At 46.2% G+C, this 23,121-nt stretch overlaps 1 protein-coding gene across 3 annotated transcripts in view; it reads left to right on the forward strand.

Moving 5' to 3' along the window:
• Positions 1–23,121, forward strand: part of LSAMP (limbic system associated membrane protein) — a 1,016,803-nt gene that overhangs the window by 840,938 nt on the left and 152,744 nt on the right. For all 3 annotated transcript variants that reach the window (XM_054808404.1, XM_054808411.1, XM_054808396.1), the window contains one exon: positions 6,799–7,031. In XM_054808404.1, the coding sequence (XP_054664379.1) occupies positions 6,799–7,031 (233 nt within the window). The remainder of the gene's footprint in view (positions 1–6,798; positions 7,032–23,121) is intronic.

A 23,121-nucleotide genomic window follows, 5' to 3' on the forward strand; every position in this document is an offset into this window, starting at 1 on the left:
TGAAGTTGTTTATGGAGGTATACTGATCCTCAGGAGATGGGAACAGGAATAAATCATGCCAGTATAAGTTCTCTTATTCTGATATAGTTATATCCACCCCGGGAGAGTACAGGCATAACAATTACTATAATTTTGGGCTTGATTTCTGTTTTTATCTCTACAAATGGGAAACTATACTGTTAAATAGTCATTTTAACAGAAAGAAAACCCATGTGAGACCAGCTGTGTGTCTGCTAGTGAGAACCCATGCAGCTAGCTGTCTTTCTAGGATGGTGTATTTTTGGTGAATTCCCTTGGGTTTCATTTACCACGCATATCACATGGACTGAGAGATGAGGATGCTCACAGCACATGAGCAGTTCTGCACTGATAGTCATATTCACTGGTTGCAATTCTTTTTGCTTTCATTAAAAAGAGTTGATGGGAGAGAGAGTGAGATAGGAACGTTTCTGTACAAGGCACTGGGGAGTCCTCATCTAGAAAGCTGGGTACGAATTCTGGTCACGAAAGAGGAATTCAGACTGGAGCAGGTGCTGAGAAGGGCTACTGGGATGTTTAGGGCAATGGAGAGTCTATCATACAAGAAGAAACTAGGAGAGTTTGGCTTGTTGAGCCCAGCAAAATGAAGGCTGAGAGGGAATATGATTGCTCTCTGTGAACACGCTGGAAGATAAGCGCCCGGGAGAGAGAAGAGCTATTTAAACTAAAGGATGGTGTTGGCGTGAGAGGGAATGGATATAAACCAGCCATGAATAAATCTCGACTTAGAATTAGAAAAAAAGTTTCTATCAGCAGAGCAGAAAGACTTCGAACAGCCTGCCATACGAAGCAGGGGGAGGGTACCCCCTGCCAAACACACTAGGCTTAAGTAGGAATGAAGTACATCTCTGAAAAAGATAAGATAGAGTTGGCCATGCCGGTGGCGGCAGGGGCTCCCTGACCCGGGGAGCCTGTCCTAGCCTCACGCTCCCGAAGTGGTATTTACTAAAGAGGATCAGCAGAAGTGCAGGCATCCTATCAGCCCTGCACTGCCCCAACAGGAGGATGGCCCGAAATTGTCACCTGAGTGCTGAGGTACCCAGGAAGCTGCAGGCAGGTGTGACAACCAAGGTCACAGCATAATATGGCTGAAAGAGAGTGTGGGCTGAACAGATGTGGCTGTTTCCCCCTCCTGCCAGTTTTCCAGCGCAGGACTGGCTTTAAGCAGCAGTTTTCTAAATCCCTCCGAGGGCCTGTGTTATCATGCTGGCAGTGGTGGCTCAGCAGCTATTTATGCCACATTTTGGGAATCGGTCCTGCTTCGGCACAGCACTAGCTCTTGAACAGTGACCCTGCTGCAGGTTGTGGCACATCAGGAGAGGAGCAGCAGCTGGACCAGGCTGGGGAAAGACAGGAGCAGTGGCAGTGGAGAAAGGAAGGAGAAGTTTGAGCAACACCTCATATTCGTAAAGTGAGGCTTTTCGTGCTTGGCTGAAAGGAGGTTTCAGACGCTCGGTTGATGCAGTCTCCCATCGTCATCCACTTAGGGGGCCCTTGTCTTTGCAGAGATAAAGATATTTTCAGCTGTAGCTGTCTTCTGCAGCATCTCCTGCTGAGGAGAGCCCGGTCCGGAGCCGTGGGAACCACCCAGGACCAACAGCTCCTCCATTACTCCTCCGGACTATGTGCTCCTGTGTGCCAGTGTACTCCTCTGGTGGGGACTGTACACCAGAGAAAGGGAGCTGGCTGCTGCAGCGGCAGCGCTGCCCTTGCTCTTGAAATGCTGGCAGGGTCTGGCACTGCAGTGGCGTTGTGGGGTCTGGCTGGGCTCTTCTTCCCCTGAGCGCCCTGCCTGGGAGGGTCGGGGCTGGCATGCCTGCGGTCTGTCCTTAGCCCTCGCTGCCCACATCCCTGCTGGGGCATAACGGAGGGGCCGGGCTCTTCCTGCTCCCCTGATTGACGGTCACTGCGTTTGAGTCCTCGCTTGCCATGCAGGGAAGGGCTGTAGAGCACGAGAAGAGAAAACAGCACCAGTGTGAGTTACCCTTGAGCTTTCCTCGCAAGGCTGCAAGCGGTATTGTGTTTAACCACCGCATTAGCTTTCCAGGATCATACTTTGCAACACAACGGAGAATTTGTCTTGCATGTTCAGAGCTGGCAGCCGGGAGCTGACGTTGCTTTGTGCCGAACAAGCCGTGTTTGATCCCTCTCTCTTTTCCCTCTTGCCACTTTGCTGCTGGGGGTAGAGGGCAGCGGGGGAAGTTGTTAGCTGGATCCTGCGAGTGTGTGTGAAGTGAGAAGATTAGAGCAGGCTCATCACAGAGCCAAGGGGAAGGTGGGAGATCTGATCCAGGGCGGGTTGTGACATCATCTGGCGAAAGGGGGTCGTGTTCCTTGACGGGTGCAATGGGGTTGGTTCCAGGTGCTTAATTGCATGTGCAGCAGGCTGCCAAGTTTTGGCCTCTGCTGCACAGAGATTGTCTTACAGGAGATCAAAGGGTTAACAGAGAAAAGATGATTAAAGAGGAGTGTGGGAATTAGAACAGAAAGCTGTCGCCACAACGTGCTTTGGAGAAAGAGGGCAGAAGATGCACTCTGAAACCACACTATTTATTTATTTTTCCCCAAAATGAGGTAAGAGCTATGGCTTGCTGGTGACGCAGCACGCCATGTTTCATTTAAACCTAGCAGCTCTCCTCTTCTCACTAGGTGAGGCTCTGGCAGAGAACTGTGGGCTTGGGTCTGCTGTAAAAGAATTTATTTATTTGGAATTACAACGACAATAAAAAAACTCCACACAATTATCCTGGGTTCAAGGCGACCCAATACATCATTGATAATGCTGTAAAATCCCCACCATGTTGAAGTAATCATTTAAACAGCAGCTTCACCAGGTCCTACAGGGCTTCCTTCCTGCCTCTTCATCACTGTAGGCTCTAAATATCGTCTGTCCCTTCCAAACACCATTGAACTTACCCCGAAGAGACCCCCATGAAGGCAATAAAATACCCCACTGCATCCCCATAGCTCTGGTGAGCCCTTGGCTCTCATGCATCCTTCTCCTCCCCCCATGCAGCCCCCACCCTGGCAGTGGTGCCTCCAGCCTCGAGAGCCCGTGCTAGGGCTTTCCAACCGAATGCCGCCCCTCAGCAGCAATGCCCCTCTGTTCGCCGGAGAGAAGGGAGTGCGGAAAGCTTAGGGGCGAGAGCCGCTGGAGCGACAGGCACAACATCAACTGCAACGAGATTACAGCAACACGCTGGGAAATCAATGCACCGTGCGGCGGTGCCACGGTGGGAGGAGGAGCGGGAGTCGCTGGGGTTGGGAGTCAAGCACCAAGAGAGGAGCGAGGCAGAGCGGGTGGCGAGACGTCCAGCCTTGGTGTTTGCTGGGAGGGGAGATGCAGATGCCTTAGCCTCCCTCTCCTTTTCTTCATTCGCTTTCCCACTTATCTGTAGGAATAAGCCCAAATGCTCTCACAAAGGGGAAGAGTACCCTATCTCCCCTACCCCTCAGAGCCTACGAAGGCAGGTTTGCAGGAGCGCTGCACGTTAGGCTGGGAGACATGGCAGGAGGGAGCACCAGCAGTGGGGCCTGCTCCCGGCTCCTGCCCTCCCCCCTGCCTGCATGCTGCTAGATGTCCCCTCCTGGCCTGAAATCCAGAGGCCAGGAACGGCGGTGGGCAGCCCTCCTTCCCGTTCGAGGCGACGGTTCCTGCTGAAGGTCCCAAAGCGTTCTCCTGCAGCAAAAGCGTCACCCCCTCCCCTCCCTCCTGCGGCACAGCTCGGCCCCATCGTCTGCATTTTGCGCGTGGGGAAACCGAGGCTGAGGAAGGCATGTGAGGATTGGCCCAGGTTCCTTTCTCCATGTCCAGTTTCCCACCGTCCTCTCCCGGCTGGTTGTTACACCATTGTTAGCCACTGCACGAGAACTGGACACACATCTGTAGCAGCTAAAAATGGGGTGCAGTCGCTGAAACACCTCAGGTGCTAAACTTTGCTATGTTTGTTTGCAAGAGGGCAAAGGGGGGCTCAAGGGGCATGGCAGCAAAATTTTTTGTCTTTCTGTGTCTATGGTTTGAATTGGTGCTAATATCAATAGTTCCTGAGTCCCTGCAGTGATTGTGCAAGGCATGACCATCACCACTAGCTGGTCCTCTTGTTAGCCCCATCAGCCGATGTCAAGAAATTAAACCTGAAACCGTAAGGAAAAGCAAAATGGATGGATCGCAGATCGTTTATTAGCGTTCGCTGATGCTGATGGTAATGCTTTCAATAAGCCTAATGAAAAGCATTTGACTGTCTCTGTGAACTTGATTATTGATTATTAGTGAACGATAAGAGTCATTTGATATCTTGCTGATGCCATGCTCCTATTGCATTGCAGTTAAAATGTCAGTTAACGTGCCATTTAATATTCTATTAGTATTGAATTAGCACTTATTACACTGTGAAAATCATCACCATAAATCCTTATTAAAGCGTGATCCATACAGCTGGGTGGCATCTCTGGCAGACTAAGAGGGTGCGTGTGTGCAGACGGACATACTGAGATGCATCATCCACGTGGATGCATGTTTGGAGTGCACCAGGACTTGGAATTTCCACATTTGTACATTGATTTTCCCTGACAGTTTGAGAGGAACAGGTATGCTGAACAGAGCAGCTCAAATCCATTTCACTTACTGTTCCCATTTTCCTCCTTTCCCTCTCTTCTTCGCATTATTTCAATAGCACCTACTAACTTATTTCAGGGCCACTTGCAAGGTTGTGTGACTGTAGCTATTGACCACTGTCCTAGGGCTGACCTCTGGGAGTGTAGGACAGGTTATGAGACCCGTTTTCACTTTGGCAGAGAGGAGGGAGGGTCCTCGGGTGAATGACCGCGCAGGAGCAGGAGGACGAAGCTTTGCTCTGACTGCATCACTGAGCTGTTACTGACCCGAGGGACATTGCAGGGGCATCTTTGCTACCTCCAAGCCGTGGAACGGCCAGGTGTGGGGCAAGCCCCAGGGTGCCATGCTGTATCACGTAGTGCCGCAGTGTAGGTGTGGAAAGCAGCCCGATGGGGCTGGTGCCCAGCAGCACTGATAGGTGTGCCGGGGACTGAGAAACTTCAGCTCCCGCTGACTTCAGCTTCAGCTGTCAATCTGCTTAGCTTCTCACCGCCATCCCCCTCGGGATTTTCACAAATCCAAAATGTGCAGAGAGGGGCTTTGAACACCTTTGAAAAAGATCTAACCCCCGATTCTCAGTGCCGTTACCACTCTATGCAGAAATGTGTGTGCAAGAAGGCTGGTGACCCTAAGGCAGCTGGCTCTGGAGATACTCTGGGTGTTCCTGCAGGGCAGTTCCCTCCCCGGGTCCTTGCTTACAGCTCCTGTCGCTGGTGATTACAGCCCGGGGTGGCCAACTGAACTGGGGCACCGCCACATCACCGCAGTGCTGGTTTCTACGTGTAAGTGGCTGCTCATGGGTTCTCCTGCCCCTTTCTTTTTTACGAAGAGTAGCTTTTTAAAAACAAAACACAGATCACAGCTGAGAGCTCACCTCAGGGCAAGTGCCTGCCTGGCCAGGAAGGCGGGCTCTGGCCTGAGGGGCGAACCCTCTCTCCCTTGCCTTGGCTGGACGGCGGCGGTGCTGGCCGGGTTCTGTTGGGCTGCTCTCTAAAGCAAATGTTTGTGGGATCAGGCAGAGCTGCTTCCAGCTTGGCCAGCAGCATGGCGTGCCTCCCATCAATGCCCACGCAGCCTAGCTTTCCTCCTGCCCACAAGTAACCCCAGAACAACTCGGAGAGCATTCATGGGCGTGCTAAAAGGGAGGAGGTGAGAGGTGCCGGCCACAATGGTAGGGTCACATCACAAGGGACGGCAGCTGCAGTGCAGCATGAATGAAATGCATTCAAAAAGAGGAACTTGGAAAATGTCTGACCCATGGTAAGAGGCTGCATGAAAGCCTACTGTCAAATATTTGTCTTATCTTGAAGCAATAATCTTTATCCTCTCTCTTTTCTTTCTCAAATACAACACATGCGTGAATAGTGGTGGGGAGAGGTGCTGGGTTATTTGGATGCCAGGGGGCTGTGGGCAGAGCTCTGAGAGGTGAAGGAGCAACAGCTCTGGAGACTGAGCTTCCCTGTTTATCCACAGAGCAAACATGATGTGAGCTGCGGCAGGGCAAACCCTCTCAGCCTGGCCCTGGTGGGTATGGCTGCCAGGGTGAAAGAGGAGTTGTGTCCCCATGTCTTCTTCAGCCCTGGACCTCTTGAATGAGACACAGCTGAGAGCGAGCAGGATGCGCCTCCTTGTTGGCATCTCCTCATCTTTTCTGTGCAAACCACTTTCTGGAGGTGGGAAGTGGTACAGAGCAGGTGTCTTGGCCAAAATGCATTTGTCTTCGCAGCACCTTCACTGCCCTCTGTTAAGGAGCAAAATGCTTGTCATGCAGTTGCAATAGGGTTAGTCTGTCCTCTGCCTTGCAGCGGTCGGCCATCGGGGACGTGGCAGTTGCTGGGCCTGCTGCTGTTCCTCTGCCTGCCACCCCTAGCTGTCATTCCTCCTCTCCTGTCTCAACTGGGATGTTCACAGGCATGGGCGCACCAAATCCTGTGGTTTCATGAACCGAAGGGTTCCTGAAACCCTTCCAAAAATCATTGTGAAATACATGGCCATGGGACAGCAATGATGAGGAGATGCCGCAGTTCATTGGCAAGGCAGGAATCTGCTATGGAGTTTCTGAGCAAAGTAGTAAAGGGAGGGGACGAAACTGAGATGATGGAGAGGTTTGTTAATCTCCCCCTCACCTTTCTCATCCTCTGCAGGTGTTATGTAGAAGACAGAAGCTCCAAGGTGGCCTGGTTAAACCGTTCTGGCATCATTTTTGCTGGAGAGGACAAGTGGTCCCTGGACCCTCGAGTAGAGCTGGAGAAGAGAAACCCCCTGGAATACAGCCTGCGGATCCAGAAAGTGGATGTCTATGACGAGGGGTCCTATACGTGTTCAGTGCAGACACAGCATCACCCCAAGACTTCCCAGGTTTATTTGATCGTGCAAGGTAAGCAACGTGCCTGAGAAGAGAGCAAAGAGAAAAGACACAGTGGGTGGAGGGATCTGTATCTTTCTTAGAGAAACCCTGGTGTCAGTAGCCTGTGGACTTTGCAATGGCAGCCAGGGGTGAGCAATCCCTTTAGCTGACAACAGGAGCCAGCAGGACTGTCCCCTTCCGCTGCAGTGCAGCATGGCTTTACTCTGCTGTCAGTCTGTCCTTTAAAAAGCAGTGACAGAGCAGGGGGCATCAATGATGCCAAGACACGTTCTAGTGTAATGCAAACCTGGCTCTGGTTATTCTGGCGCTGAGGGGTAAGCATTTCTTTATAATGACACTTGTCAGAACATCGTGCTTGCCTCTTCTCTTTCCAGACAGCCCTCTGGTTTCTTCACCTCCTCCTTCCTCAGATTTCTTTTCTTTTTTCTTGTGTCAACAAGCTACTGTGCTGTGTTTTTCGGCCTTCTGTTGTCAACTGTTTGCTAGGCTGGGGAATTAATTTTCCTGGGCTTTCCTGTGCTAGCTCCTTGGTTTGCAGGGTGCAGTGCCGCTAGGCACGCGTGAAACCTGGTACCTGACATAGCTGCCACGTACCTTATGTTGCCCTCTCCTTTTTTAGCTACCCTCCTCCTGCGTGTGTTATAGGGAACTAGAAACTTGGCGATCTTAAGCAGCATTGTCCTATCTGTCTTCTTGCATTCATGGTATAATAGAGAGTAAACACATTAAGGAGTTCACTGATTACTGGGAAGGGCATTGTGGAGTTTACTTGTTCCATCCCGTCCAGACCAGAATACCAAACAAGTGAGTTTACTCAGTTTTGGTTTGTTTTGCTTTTAATCTTCACGCCATTCTGTCTATCTGCCTATTTATCTAAAATATTTATAGAGCAGCTTAGACAGATAGGTATGTATGAATGTGTTCGATACATATTACAGATATGTTCAGCTTCTACATTACCATTCAGGCAGGAATTTGTTATTTCTCCTGATTTGTGTAGTAACCCAAAAGGCTCTGGATTTTATTTCCCCCAGCAGATGTTTGAATTGCTCTGGTTATAAATGCATGCATGAAGGGACTCTTTCTTTTGCTGGTATTATTTGGCAGGCTGGGGGCTAACTACCATACTGAGTGTTTATCTGCAAAGTGAAGTCCAGACGTATGGTCAGAGGTGACGCTTTACATGCAAGTGTAGTGAGACAGAAGGCTCCTGGATTGTCTTCTTGCACCAAATCCTCCGCCAGCAGCGTGAAGAGCAGTTCTCCTGGCTTGTCTGAGTGCTTGCTGGAGAATGCCTGGTGTGAAATGCCCTCGCCAGCCCTGGAGGTGTACCCTGCCTCGCTGCTCACTGTAGCGATGCATAGCTAACTGGCTGTAGGTGGTTTATTGCTGGTAAAACCTCACAGCATACAATTTCCATTTACCTGTCAAGAAAAACACAGGTGCAAATGAATTTTAGAGCCACGCACATGTATTATTAATTTTATTTGTGCCTATTAGATACGGGCCTAAGCAGCGAAATTGAGTTCTCTAGCTTAGCTAAATGTGTGGGTGTCCAGCTCTGAACTACTGCCACCTTTCTGAGGATGAGAAAATTCAGGTTTTGGCACACCTAAACTCTGGATGCCTGTAAACAAGGTATCTGTGGATAAATCTGGCCTGCCACAGATTTAGCAAAAGACCCATTGCAATATCATGCTTACTTTTAAAGCCTCAGGTCCTGTAATCCTGTAATTAGGTGAAACTCATAGCTTTGAGTTTTCTAAAACTAAATTTCATCTCATAAAAAAAATCCCAAGCAAAATATAAATACAAAATCCTTTACAATTTGGAAGAGTTAGACTCATAATTTTAAACCATGTTTTTATTCGTTCAAAACTAATAAATAATTCATTTTAAATAATCTTAACTAATAAAAGTAATTCATTAGAAAATAGTATATGTTAGAAAATAATATCTTTCCTCTCTGAGTATCATTTTCTCATATTGATTATTATTATTCTCAGATTTGCAGGTTGTCTGCCTGAAAAATAGTCTGCTGCTAGTACAAATGAAAGGAGTTTGGATATTGAGTCATGCTAAGCTTTTTAGTTTTATTTATTTAATGTAGTTTATTTGCTTCTCTTGGTTTTGTGTTCGTAAATTTAAAAACTGGCTATGTGAAGCTCTGGGCATCGCAAATGTAAAAATAAATAAAAGAAAATGCAGCTCCTGAAACATTAAATAACGGGGTGGTCAACTGATCTGCACGGTAATCTGGCAGGAGGATTTCCGGAATGGTGGTCAGTGATTCCCTTTGAACAGGCCCAGGGAAACGGAATCAAGCCAGGGTGAGGGACTCCTTGCTAGCTTTGCACACACTGGCGATGCCAGCAGTGATAGCTGCTCGTGCCCTGGAAGCAATAGGCTGCCTTAGGGCTGTGCCCAGGCTTCCTATTCTGCTCAGTTACTGCTGCCATGGGTATTTCTGCTCCCCACTGCGCTGTATACCAAAGACAAGTCCTTAATCTCCTCTGGTTCAACTCCCTCATCTGTATAACCCCTGTGAAAAACCAGCCCCTGTCACCCCTAGAAACAAATGGGATATCTGTATCAGAGACTAACAGATAGGCAGATACTGGAGTAGTGCTGGAGCCCTTGTAAATAAAGAAGACCACTTCCATGTCCACGATGCGATCAGAAGTAGATGTGCTTTGGTGTATCCTAAGGATTCACTGTGTGCAGATCACTGCAGGGTAATGGACTTGCATTCCTGGAGCAGATCCTTTCCTTCTTTGAGAAAATCAGCTTTCCCTGGAGTGAGCTCTGCTCAGTGAACTCTGCTGGCTGGAGCTGCAGGAGCATATCACATAAAGAAGGACTCTAATGTGTGTTCCCACGTCCTTTAGTATTTCCAAGGGGAGAGCCAATTCTGTCTTGTAAGCCAGCACCAGTCTCTGCATAGGCAGCCTACTTTGTCCACCCTTTTCCTCTCTGGCTTACGTGTGTATGTCCACTGATGGGATCACTCTCAGCTGGGGCATATTGCAGAGGTCTAAAAGAGGGGTAATGAAATGACACTTAAAAAATATCACAACTTGATAGCTAAAAGTAGAAATAAGTCCCCTTTATAAGTCTTTCCTCCTTTTCAAACTAAAAGCCAACTCTGCTGGTAAAAGTAGGCATTCACTGCCAAAAGATTCATTAGTATATCCGTGGCCATCTCTTCTATCTTTCTGACCCAGGTGGGCAGCTCTGCTTGCAGAGTGGGTTGAACTGGAGGCAGCTGCCTCTGCTCAGCTCAGTTATTACCAGATGCTGGTACTGCGCTCTCTGCACTGGGGTGAAAGCATGAGGAGACTGCTCCGAACCGCCACCTCACTCAAAGCATTTCATGCTGCCTCAGTTGGGGTGTAATGGCTACCAGCAACTCTTTCTGTTCACGGCCCCAGATGTTTCTGTTGGGGTCTGATCAGAGGAGCAAAGAGCTGGAAGGACCCACAAGAAGTGATATGGTCCTTCCCCATGCAGTGAGACAACATGAGCTATACAGTGGCTGCCCCTAACATGTATGTTTTGAAGATATCCTGTGCCTGCATAACCAGTGCATGGCCATTATTTTACTCTCCTTGCACTTGGAAAGCTTTCATTAACATATAATCCAAATTGATTTTGCAGCCAATTATTTCTGGTCCTTCCAAGACACATGGTGGTAATTTCTCCTCCTCTTCCTCAAAACTACATTTTATCTGCTAGAAGTCCATTAATCCCTGCATCTCAGACCTCTCTAGTCCAGCTTAACAGGCTCACTACTTGCAGGTCATATTTTCCAACCCTTATGTCATATGTATTTCACTACTGTCTGATTTGTCTACATGTTTCCTTAAGTCTACTGTCCAAAACCAAAACAAGAGTTCCAGTTTAGGACTCAGTCATGCAGATAAAAGTACCAGCTGTGTTTTGCATATCATGCTTCACTTACCTAACCCCAGAATGAGATTTACTTTTTTTTTTATGAGAGCGCCTCTATGCTTTCGCTTATTTAGTCTCTCTGCTGCTCTCTGTCTGTTGTTGGTCTGCAGCATGGTCCGCAGCTCATTCCCCACTTCTGTATTTGAGCATTAATTGTTTTTCCCCCCTTCCAGAGCGTAGCGCTTTGTGCTCGCTGTTGTTGGATGCCATCTGGTTGGTTTCTCCATGGAGACCACTTCTTCAGTTTGCTTATGATCCTGGTCTCCAACTCGGTGTCATTGCCAAAAGTCAGGTGCCTTCTTTCTGTTCCATCATGAAGGTGTTAATTAAAGTATTGAAGAGATCAGGGCACAAAAGCGGACTGCGGTAGCAACCCACTGAAATCTCCATCCCTGGCAGATAGCGATCTGTTGATTGCAGCTCTTTGAAGCATCCTGATGGTGATTTGACACCCACCATATTCTCTTAGCTTGTTCAAGACACTGTCAGGCCTTCTGAAGTCATGATATATCACATCATCACACATACTGCTCTCTCATTGTCTGCTACGCCAGATATCCTACAAAAAGAGGGAATGAGGCTGAGGTGACATGGTATGTGCTTGCCACAACTACATCACTTATTTTTTCCATCCTTTATGGTATTAGAATCGTAGACTCATAGAATGGTTTGGGTTGGAAGGGCCTTAAATATCATCTAGTCCAACCCCCCTGCCATGGGCAGGGACACCCTCCTCTAGAGCAGGTTGCTCAAAGCCCCATCCAACCTGGCCTTGAGCAACCTGGTCTAGTGGAGGGATTATTATTCTCCAGGTGTTTATAAATGGGATGTTTAATCATTCGTTCCAGTATGTTGAGTAACTTGTTCCAGGAGAATGAGTCGTAACATTCAACAGGGACGCACACAGTGGCTGCCCCTTCCCAGTGTTACCTTGGGTTCTTGTTCTTTTAGAGCTATATCCTCAAGCCCTTCTCAGGCATTAAATATCAGTGGAGAAATCCCTATAGTCCTTACTTGTCTCATCAGGGTCACAGGCACAAAGGCATAGAGATCTTAGCAGGCATGGAGTTTAAAAGTTTCTGCAATAAAGACTCAGGCCTGTCCAAGTCAGGCTAAAGGAATAATTCATTCAACTAAGAACAAGCAGATGAGTGCTGTATTTGCTGTCCAGAGCCTCTACAGCAAGGCATCATTGTGAATGGAGATGGTTGCAGCAAAACCAAAACATTTCACTGATTTTGGCTTTGATTAAAATTTAATCAGGAAGATTTTATAGGTCTGAGGTGCTTTTCTTGGTCAAAAATGGGAAGAGGAAAAGCCTATCTAAAATCTAGAGCATTCAGCTGAGTTATGGAGAACTCACATTAGACTTTTTGCTCAGAGCCTGGGACTCCTGCAGGCTCACTACCATTTCTTGTGATTCCCAGTTATTGGCTGTTTGAAGGATGTGGGCTCTCCCTTGGTTTAATGTTTATTTCATGGAAAAAAAAATCAAAAGGTCTTTGTCATTTTGGCAAAACAAAAACAAATTCGGAAACAGCAGCAGCAAATTTTCACAAAAAGGAATTCTTGTTTACTGCCCAGCCCTAATCACAAACTCAAAGTCAAATGTATAGCAGCTAAAGGCCAAATCCTACAGTTTTCTTTCAAGCCGGTAGGCATTAGTGTATGAAAAGAACCACAGGGTGTAGCCATTCTCCATTATGCATTGCCTTTGTAGAGCTCCTTGCTTGCAAAGATTCAGACTTGACCATTAGTTGTTTCAAAGTGGTATAAAGAAGTATTTGTTGTTGCTGGGATTTAACCATAGAAAATGTATTATTAACTCGATGTGGTAGATTAGCTGTGCCCCCTCTCAACCCACTCCCCTGAAATTAAAGGACTTTGTGAGGGTGACTGGTAAAATACTGCAGAGCAAAATCCTTTACCCAGAGGAGCAGCTGAAGCCAGCCAGGCTTCCCCGGTGTAAGCACTGCTCTGCCAGCAAGACCCCCATTAGGAACTGGGTCTGGGGCTGAAGAGGGAGGGAGTTGTCCACCATCCACTCAGCCCTTGTCCTCATTGCTGAGGACAGCGATAGACTTTGGGACTGTGAGAAGGGTTTCTGAGCAGAAGTGGAGCAAGGCATATAAATGTGTTTTGTAGGAGCCTGAAGTCAGATATCGGGTGGAGGTAACTTCTGCTGGTCACCAGACTCAGACCTGAGCCAATGAGTCAGAGTGGAGTTCATCTGACCAAATTTAGATGTTTCCACTGGAGTGGATCACCTTGGACTCCCTTTGTCGTTAGTGAGGAGAAGCAAGCTTTTATCAGACACAGTCCAGCTCATCCTAAAGTAGCCATCCAAAATTCATCAGACAAATTGACCAGTGGAAATGTCAGCTTCCCTGCACTGGCTGTAGAAGGGAGTCCAGGGTGAGTAGTCTATATGGCGCCATGCATCCTTTTAGTCTTTCCAGACCTCTTTCTGTCGTTCTCCACTGGAGTTTATTCCCTGGCAGAATATGGGGTTGGTGCTGCCAGTGGTGTTTGCAGTGGGTTGCTGTGAGACCAGAGCTGGACTGGTTTTGAGTTCAGCAGAGCCGTGGTGGGAGCCCGTCTTCCCCTGGCATGTCTGGCCTTCCCGCTCCTTCGGCTGGCGCTGGAAGCAGAGCGGTTTAAAGAGAGGTGAAGCTATTTTTCCTTTGCTAGCCAGACAATAAGGATGTTGGAGTCAGATGCCGTTCTCCGAGACATGTTTGCTTTCCTGCTTTGTGGGCGCAGAGCCCAGAATTCAGAGGGATCTTTCTGAGCACTAACACTATAGCATTTTCAATTCCAGGGAGCCTGCAGTAGGTAAGAACAAGCACAGACCACTTTGTCTTTTTCAGGACATAGCCCCAGTGGGAAAATGACAGCAAATTTGGCATGCTGTTGCAAAGAATAATGAGATAACATGGGAGTATGAATTTTCTGGGAGGAAGAAAAAAGATCATTTTACTGGAAGCAGTGGGGGAGAAGAAGAAAAGATTGAAGGGAAGAGATAAATTCAGATTACTACGGGGACAGGGAGAGACAGGACCAGTGTGCTCAGAAGGAAGTGACAGCGGATCAGTTTGATGGGGAAAATAAGCTGAGAGAGCAGGGAATCATCTTGGGGAGCTGAAACACAGTAGATCTTGCTGCCCCCCTCCCACTGTTGCCATGGACCGTAATTTCCTACTGGCAAAATAATTCCAGCATTTCAGGCATACAGTAGTATCGGTGGCAATCTTTCTAGGTTTTCTGTGCTGGTTTGTTTTGCCCAAATTCATAAATTGCAGGAAACTGCACCTGGTGTTTCATAGGTTACCAAGGAACTTCCTGCCGCTCCACATCTAATATTTTTATGTCCTCCCTATAGTGTCCTGATGCCTCTTAACTTCTGTTTTCCTGTCTTCAGGCATGGCTGGAATGTTACTGTGCAGCACAGGGTTTGGCTCTGTTATATAAGTTGGATCGCAGCACTTCTTAGTGCATAAATCAGGAGTTTCTTCTGGAAATATTTTGATGTTTACTTTGCAGGTATAGGCAGGAGACAAAAACAGAACACTTCAAAAAATGCTTACTCATTTTGGAGAAAGGAGTATTGCATAAAATACATGGAATGTTTTCCTGTGGCTGGGAGGAAGGATCTTGATATGCTAATCCAACTCCTTAGTGATATAAATCAGCTTAGCTTGAGTGGTCGCTTTAGAGCAGTATCAGCTGATTTTGTGTGATTTTTGTCTGATCAGCCAATTCTAGATTCAGAAAGTTGCTGTGAAAGATTTTACCTTGTTATTTCTCAGTCTGATTGCCTCAATCTACTGTCCCAAGTCTTAGCCTGGACTGTGAGACAGTGGAGTAGGGACAATATTTTGCTCTCAACTCCAAACACAGCAAGAACCTAGTCACACCACAAGTCCGCTAACCCTTGAGAGAGTGCAAATAACCATTAACTGTAAAGCCAAGTGTGTTCCTGCTCCCACTGCTGAAAAAGCAGTGGCCATGATAGCAAAACAGAGTTGCCTTGACCTGTTGCGGGTCCTGAAATTTGACCCAATTTGCCCACAATGGAATATAGCTCCTTTGGTGTCTTAAGTCATAGATTCCCATTGCTTGCTCCCTCCGTGATGGCCAGGGTCTTGTCAGTAGTGAGTGAAGAATTTTTTTTGCCACATCCCCTTGAGATCTTTTTGCAGTAAAAAAGTGCTAGTGTAACCAGAAATAAATATCTTACTCATTTTACATAGCAGGCCTGTAACTGCTTAGTAGCTTGAAAACGAGAAAAAGTGTTTTAAAAAAATTCTCAAAAAGATCTGATCTGAAGCTATGGATTTCCAACTCAAAATAATGAGAAAAGATATATAGCTAGTCTCCACTACAAACTTTAGGATCAGCTTGTCTTTTTACTTGCAATACGGATGAAAGCTAAGGTTAATCATGCTCCGCATTTCTCTGTCTCAGATCAACCTTTTCCGTAGCTTTACTGTCCATTTTATTTTCTTCCTTTCAGTTGAACGAAATGATGCCAGGTTGAGGTTAGCCACATTGGTGGTTTGCTCAGTTGAGCTTTTATTATATCCAAACGCTAGAGATGCTGGGAGTAGCTTGGCTTCCTAAGGAAACAAAGCGTGTATGGGTTTATTTGTACGGTTATGCTGTTTGCCTGTCCTTCTGCTTGGCAGTCCTCTGCTCAGCTGACTCCAGAACCCCTCACACCTGCTGTGACCTTCCCCAACAAGAGCTCCTGCCCCTCAGATTCTCACTAGTGAAGCCCAGTCTCCTCCTGCATCCCTTACCAATGAGATACGTAAAAGGCTGTGTGGTTGCAGGCTGGCTTGGAGCCACGGGCATGCCAGCTGGTGGGTGCCACCTTGACTTAAACTGGTCAAGGGCTTTGAAGGTTGTCTGAGGTAGGAGGCATCAGGACCTAGGACACGTAGCTGCGGTAAACCAGGCCTTGCTAATTCCAGCGTTCGTGGAACAGTGTGTTCCTTTTGGCTGTTTTTCTTATTTCACTGGTGCCAGTGGAGTCGATACTGCAAATCTGCCATGCTCAAAACTCCATATGGGATGAAATTCCAGATTCCTGGGGTCCACCAGTCATGTTATGTGTTTTTGGCTGCTGTGTTACTGTCTACACGCATTGTAGCTGTGTGTTAGTGGATGAGAACCTGGATGAAAATCTTGATTCCACTGAAATTAAATGGAATTTTGCTTCATTGGAGCCAAGATTTCATCTGAAATTGGAATTGGCTAGAAACAGATTGTAAAAGAAATCTAAATTGAGCCAGCAGTTCAAAACTAACATCAAGACTTGTAGAAAGAAGCAAATTTATATTCTACTTTAAAAACTTCCCATTTTACTATTTAATACAAATTAATTATAGAAAGAAAGAAATTGACATTTCAGGACAGGGAACAAGGAGATGGTATTTCTAAAATGAGACTGTCCTTTTAAAAGTAACTCGAGGATTTGAAGAGTGGGGAAAGGCAGGTAGGCATGGTCTCTGTGCTGTGCCTTCCTACTGCATCCCTGTGTCTGCGTCGTGCATACTGACCCCAGCCAACCCGCAGTAACTGTGTGCTCTTACCATTTGTCTCTATCCAGTTGCTGGCCCTCATCACTCCTGAATGGATGCGCAGTCTGTCTTTTTGGTGTGTATGTATGCTATGCCTCATAGGATAAGCCTCCAGCTGCTTTCCACAAAAACAAGGAATGATAAATTGTATTAAGTAATAGGTTTTCAGGGTTTGGATTTTGATGGCTTTTTCAGAGCTCCAGCTCTTCTTTTTATCTTTAGAAACATTGAAATTGCTACCCCAGTAGCAGCTCCTTACTCACCAGAAAGCGAAGAAACATTCCGAGAAAATAATGACTTAATATCACATTTTCCTGTATAGCTGCTAAAATGTCAGTAGTTGGTTGCTTGGGAAAAAAACCTCCAAAATAACAGAATAGCAGCTTGGTTTCATAAAGCCTGAGATGTGATAGTTAAGGGGAAAAAAAACTTGCCAAATGTGCACACAACAAAATAGACAAAAAAGAAACAGATACTTAGACATATGGCTTCCATTTACAGAGTATTCAGACAGGGAGCACTATTTCAAAACCCAACCACAGCTTTTGAAAATGTCTTTTAAAAAACAAATATTAGGTTAAACAGTATTAATCTCCAACAGAAAACAGGAGAAAGGTTGTTCCTGGGAAGGAAACAAAGGTTGGCGTGGGCAGTCTGAGGGAGCGGGAGCACGTGGCCCGTCTCATCGGCAGCGCTGGGTCTCTACCTGTCACAGCTCGGGCTGTAGGTGGGCAGACCTGTGGTAGGAGGAACCAAGCCCTGCTTGACAAGTAGTAGTGGCGTGTGACAATCTGAGAATACGATCAAAAGATCAGTTTGTCTCTCAAAGACGCATTGGGAGTCCCATCATTCGTCTGCCCACCTTTTGCTGAGAGATCCTTCGGAGATCCCCAAATAGGGACTGCGAGCTTTCTCAGTTCTGGTATCAAAAGGCTGAGGCTGCTGAGGCTTGGGCAAAGCTACTTTTAAAATTCCCTCCTTCTTCATGTATCAGATTTCCCTTACGTCGTCTATTTGATGGCATGATCTTGTACTTCTCTGGTCTTCCATAGAATCCTCTAGGAACATCTTAATTTATTATGTGGACACATATAGGAATGAGGAACAGTTCTTACAAAATAAAGCTTTTGGGGCTCCTCCAACAGAAAAGTAGACTACAACTACATTTTTTCTTCCTATTCCATGAAGGTTACCTTTAAAAAAAAATCTGTGGAGAAAAAAAAATTGATAACTAGGGAGGTCCTCTTTAATGAAATGAGAATTGGATTTTGGTGATAAGTTTTAATTTAGGGCAAATAATTTAATTGGAATGACTCATTAATTTTGGGGTGCGTAAATTGGGCCTCTGGCAGCCTATTATCTTCTTTATTCCTTTCTGAGTCTTCTCTGTCAGTATAAGAAAAGCTTTTTGCCTTTAATAAGGTAAGGAGACACTCCCTTTGAACGTGCGGGAAAGGGATTCTGATAGTGCAGTGATCTTAACGTAATGGCATCTCACCTTTGGGTGCCCTCAGGCTGCAAGACCAGTGAGTTTGTTTTCACAGCATCCTGGCAGATGGATACTCAGCTATGCACAGGGTACGGGTGATGTGGTGGGCCTGGGGCATCTGGCCATGGTTGACTTGGGCATAGGAGAGGTTAGTAGCACTCTGGCTGGAAGGGCAGTCACGAGCTGGCTGCTGGATGCATTGACAAAATTGTCTGCCAGGAGACCTGAACTATGTCAGCAGAAGAAGTTGTATGTTAGGACTAGGGCGCTGTAAACTGTACTCTGAGTTAGTGGGTGAGTGGGACATCTACTCATGTTTTGTTAACTGGGAGGTTCAGCTCTCAGCTTTGGTACACAGCAAGTATACCCATTAATGTGTTAAGTGCAGACGGACGAAGTAAAACACAGAGAGTGAAGAGCCTTTTGAAGGGAGAGAAGCCAAGAAGCAAGATCCTAAACCTAAATTCCACATGGCCCTCACGCAGGTGCTGCAGCAGCAGCTGTAGTCTGGAGAGTCTCTTCAAAATTATTGTCCCCTTGTTAGACTGATGGGAATGTGACTTTTGGGTAAGTTCCTGTTTTGAATGCAAAAAAATTTCTTTGCGAAGAAGTAGAATAAATCTCCCCAAATAAGCACAGAACAGACTTTGCAAGGTAGGAGCCTTATGACCTTGACCATACAAATCCGACAATGATCTTAGGGATTATGAATGCATAGATCTCCCAATTCATGATTTTGCCTGAAAGGTTAATCCACTCGTTGACCTATAGGAAAGAGGTTAAGAACAAAAGTTCATAGGGAGACCACCCCTCATTAACCTATTTGAGGGGAGTGTTAACAGGGTGGCAGTGACTGCTTCTCCTACTGTTTTTTTTTTTAGCTATTGTGAATATATTTCACGTAATTCATGACATGACTGTGTTCCAGGAGAATATTTACAGCTATGCAAAGCCTGTGGACCATCTTTGCAATTGAGATTGACACCTTGGTTATGCCTATACTCCCTCTGTGGATAGTATCAGAGAAAGCCCTGGACTCCAGGCCAGATGGCATAGACTAGCTGGTGTTCATGCTACTTGATGGTACCTTTTGGAATGGATGGATCATGTCCACACTGCATTGGGCACTGGTGGGGAACCTGGACTCCTCCATGCTCCCTGTGGTGCCCCTGTGGCCCTGACACATGCTTCTTTTTTTGGTTGATTGATTTGTTATGCTTTCTGGTTAAAAGTGCCTGAAATAATGAGAAGGCTGGGACACGGTCTGGCAGACTGGTGTTTTTATAACCTGATGCCAAGAGTGTTTGTTACATGGCACAAGAGTGCCTGGAGGAATTTGAAAGCCCAGTGCCTGTGTAGTTGGTGTTGGAGGACTTTCACAGGATGAGGAAGCCAAACTTGGCATTGTCTGCATGTCTGGAGTGGGCCATCCATGTCAGCTGCGCCTGCTCCTCCTCTGAGAGGGGATGCACTAGTTCATTCCAGGAAAGAGCCTGGGAGTGATCTCATGTTTGTGTGCATGGCTGTCCAAAGGACTGGAGCAAAACTGAGAGACTGTGGTTTGCTCTCTGGAGCAAAAAAGAACAAACCACAGTGACAGTATAGACATAGCCATCCAAGGTCATAAAAGGTTCACCTAATTTTAACAAGTCCAGGGTGTGTACATGGTTCTGCTACATAAATTGCACAGGTGTCCTATAAGAGGCAGGACTAAAATCTAAGTCCAGAGATATATATACATCTCTGTCAGTCTCTTAAGTGTAACTCTCTTCAGGTGTCGCATCTCCTGTCTGTATGGACACTTAGTCATGCAAACAAAAGTGGTATACTACAGGTGAGATTCATCACACTTAATCTTAGACATCTGAGTGTTAGTAGCACAAATCTAAGCTAGTCATCTGGCCCCATCTGTAGTCTGTTGGGAGAAGTTGACATCTTACTCTTTCTGCTGTCTGCCTCAAGATAATGTGATGGATCATCCTCTGGAAGTCCGTGTTTCTCTGTTTGGACTACATGTGAATAACTGACTTAGATTTACACAGCAAACTTTTTGATGTCTAAAGTTTGGTGGCATGAATCCACTTTGTATGTCTATGCAGGAAAGGTTAGACTGTGTAAGAAAGAGGCTAGTTCTAGAGACTTCAGTATTACCCACAATCTAATACTGTCTCCTTGGCAGCATTGACTGCCCTTGACTCTTCCTCTTGCCATAACCTGGACTGTGTGACTTTAAATAGTTTAACAATACCGTTTCTTTTAGTCTGTAATCTGTTCTACACTGGATAACACTTTCGGTTATAATCCCTGATATATTTACCTGTCCTCGCAACGGACAGCTCCATTCCCCTCCAAATCTCTTGCTTTAAGCCTGACATAAATTCGTGCAAGCTCTCCCAGTGGAAGGTTGCCATCTCCTTGTCTGGATACTCTTGCCTGCTGTTTCCCACTGAGCCAGAGGGTAAGGGACTCCCCTGAAAAGATTTCTGCACTTCTGCTCCCAGAGCCACGAGGCCAGCAAAGCCCTGAGGCACAGGCTAAATTTTTCACTAGATGAGTAATGCTGTTCTAGCCCAAACTATTCCAGGGTACGCCATTTTTCTCCTGGATTTCATGCTGCCCCTGTCTCTCTGGTCCTTGAACTCCTTTGAGACATCACTACTATTAGACCCAAGTGTTTCTTCCTCTCTTTTTTATTCTCCCTGAAGGGAGAACTATATAAGCTTTCAAAAAGAAACTCCAGATATTTAGCTACTTGCATCTGCGGTTCTCGGGAGCTGCAGTGACTGTTACGTATCATTGCTGGGTTCTGCCATGCTTGCTTCCATCTCTGGTGCTGCCAAGTCCATTACTCCCTATGGATTTCATAGTGTTACCCTCTTCTTCCTGGGATTTAAAAGCACACTGCTGACTGGTCTCCCTGCCAGCCCTTTCCACTCCCTTCAAACAAACAAACAACCAAACACAAACAACCCCCCCCCCCCCAAATGTCTACATCTCTGTTTTTCTAATCCAATTGGTTTTGTGGGCACGTTTCTGCCAGCAGTTGCAGAAACTCTCGAGTCTGCACCTGAACAGCAGAAACTCTCCTCTCTTTGGCTCCCAGATCAAATCAAATTGCTGTTTATTTCATTGCCCTGATAAATTTTTTATTAACTGTGTTAGAAGTCTGTGAGTAAGAGAGAGGGGGAAAAGAAAGAAAAAAGCTGTTCAGGAATGTAGACTGGGCAAAGTGCCCACGATTAATGGGGTAGCAGTGACCAGCGGGTATTTGAAAATTCACCGATGCCAACTGCCAGGAGGTTTTTGCTGCCTGTGACAGCTGGTCATCGTTACTGGACGACTGCTTTTGTGTACATCTTAGATCTGCGTCTTTGTATGTCTCTTACCAAGTCACTCTCAGTTTCTGTTTTGCAGGGACATACTGAAGCAATTAGGGCATGTTGGATGAATGCAGGGATGAGTGAACAGTGTTGGGTAATATACAAAAAGTACAATTTCTCTTCTACTCTAGCCCTAATTTCCCTATCTCAAGATGAGCTTAAACCACTGTCCCAGAGATAGGCCTCCCTCAGCATCGTACGAATTTGAATTGCAGCTTTGCAGCTCTACCCAGCCACTTGGTTATTCCTTATTCATTGCTGCTACAGGGCGCTTGGCCTCTTCAAAGATGGGTACGGCCCATTCTGAGTGACAGCGCTCTTTAAAGAAGCAAATCCCACCTTTTGATGCACCATATATGTTGCTACATGTCTGCTAGCCCACTAATGAAATAGTGAACATCTAATCTTGATGAAAGATTACAAACTCAGATGGTTTCTACTGCACAGTAGCTGCTAATGAGGGCAAACTGAGACTGCTGACTGTGCCACCCAACCTGAGGGAAAGGATCTATAAGGGTAAACGTCTTGTATGTATCTGCCATAAGCCCATCTAAGAGGCATCATGTCTCCTTGGGAATCCAGTAAATCCAGCAGATAGGCCAAAGCAGAATAATTGATGTAGAGAAGGATCTCAGAACAGAAGGGTTAAGTACAATGCAGGCACATTCAAGTGGGAGGGAACTGGCAATAGTGTTCATCTGTCTGTGGAGAAGTCGGGAGATAAAAGTCTTGTATCTGTTCTCATTGAAATTTTTGATCTGAAGCTCCCCACAAGGGCCACTTGCTTCACTACACATAAGCTTTAGGTATGTGGAGACTTCTTTAAGATCTAGAGGGGTCTCAGAGGCAAAACGCACCCATGGTGCCTGACATGAAGGGACCATGTGAAATAGGAAATTGTCGTGGATGCTAATCCTCTCAGTTTTTTGTAGTTTCTGTTCTTCCTTGGTCTGGTACACTCAGCCATTGGCCTGTTCTGGAAGGGAAAGCCTCAAACCACTGATGGAAGGAGCTGTCCTGAGCTCTAAGGAGATGTACAGTCATGCCTTCTCAGGAGCTTTCCAACCCAGTACTATAGAGCAGACAGCAGAGTGACCTGATTTTTTTGAAAGGCATAACTGGGGCAGACTTGACACCATGCAGGGAGAGAAGGAATGTAGTTTTTTAAGATGAATAGCTTTTTCTTTTCATGGCAGCCTCAGAAACCTTGAATGGGAAGAAATTTTGATTCTTAGGATGGATCTGCCATTCAGTTGGAGAGGAGGCTGAAGTGGATCTTGAAGAACGTAGTTCAGCCAGGGATGTTGAGCTTGGGAAATAAAGAGGATAGTGAGTTCTCCAGACTAAAGCTCCTGTGGGACACAGCACCTCAGCAGGGAAATACAGTAACAGCATTATTTACTTTCTGTAAGTATGAACAGGTATCCATGCTGTGAACATTTTTACTTTTTTTTTACTTCCACATCTCTCTGATAAAATGTAGTAAAAATTACAGTGCCAGAACCCAAGTACAGAGGTATTCCAGACTATGTCCCCGTAAGTCATTGTGAGGCAGCTTACGAACCTCATGAGGCACTAGCTGGCAGAGGGAAGGAGGAACTCTTTAATTGGATCCAGAGTGTTGTAAATCAGTGGGAAAATGCTTCTCATAACTTGACTGGTATTTTAGTTTATTGTCAATTAAGGTTGCCTCT

The sequence above is a fragment of the Grus americana genome, chromosome 1 (assembly GCF_028858705.1).
Source record: "Grus americana isolate bGruAme1 chromosome 1, bGruAme1.mat, whole genome shotgun sequence".
NCBI classification, from domain to species: Eukaryota; Metazoa; Chordata; class Aves; order Gruiformes; family Gruidae; genus Grus; species Grus americana.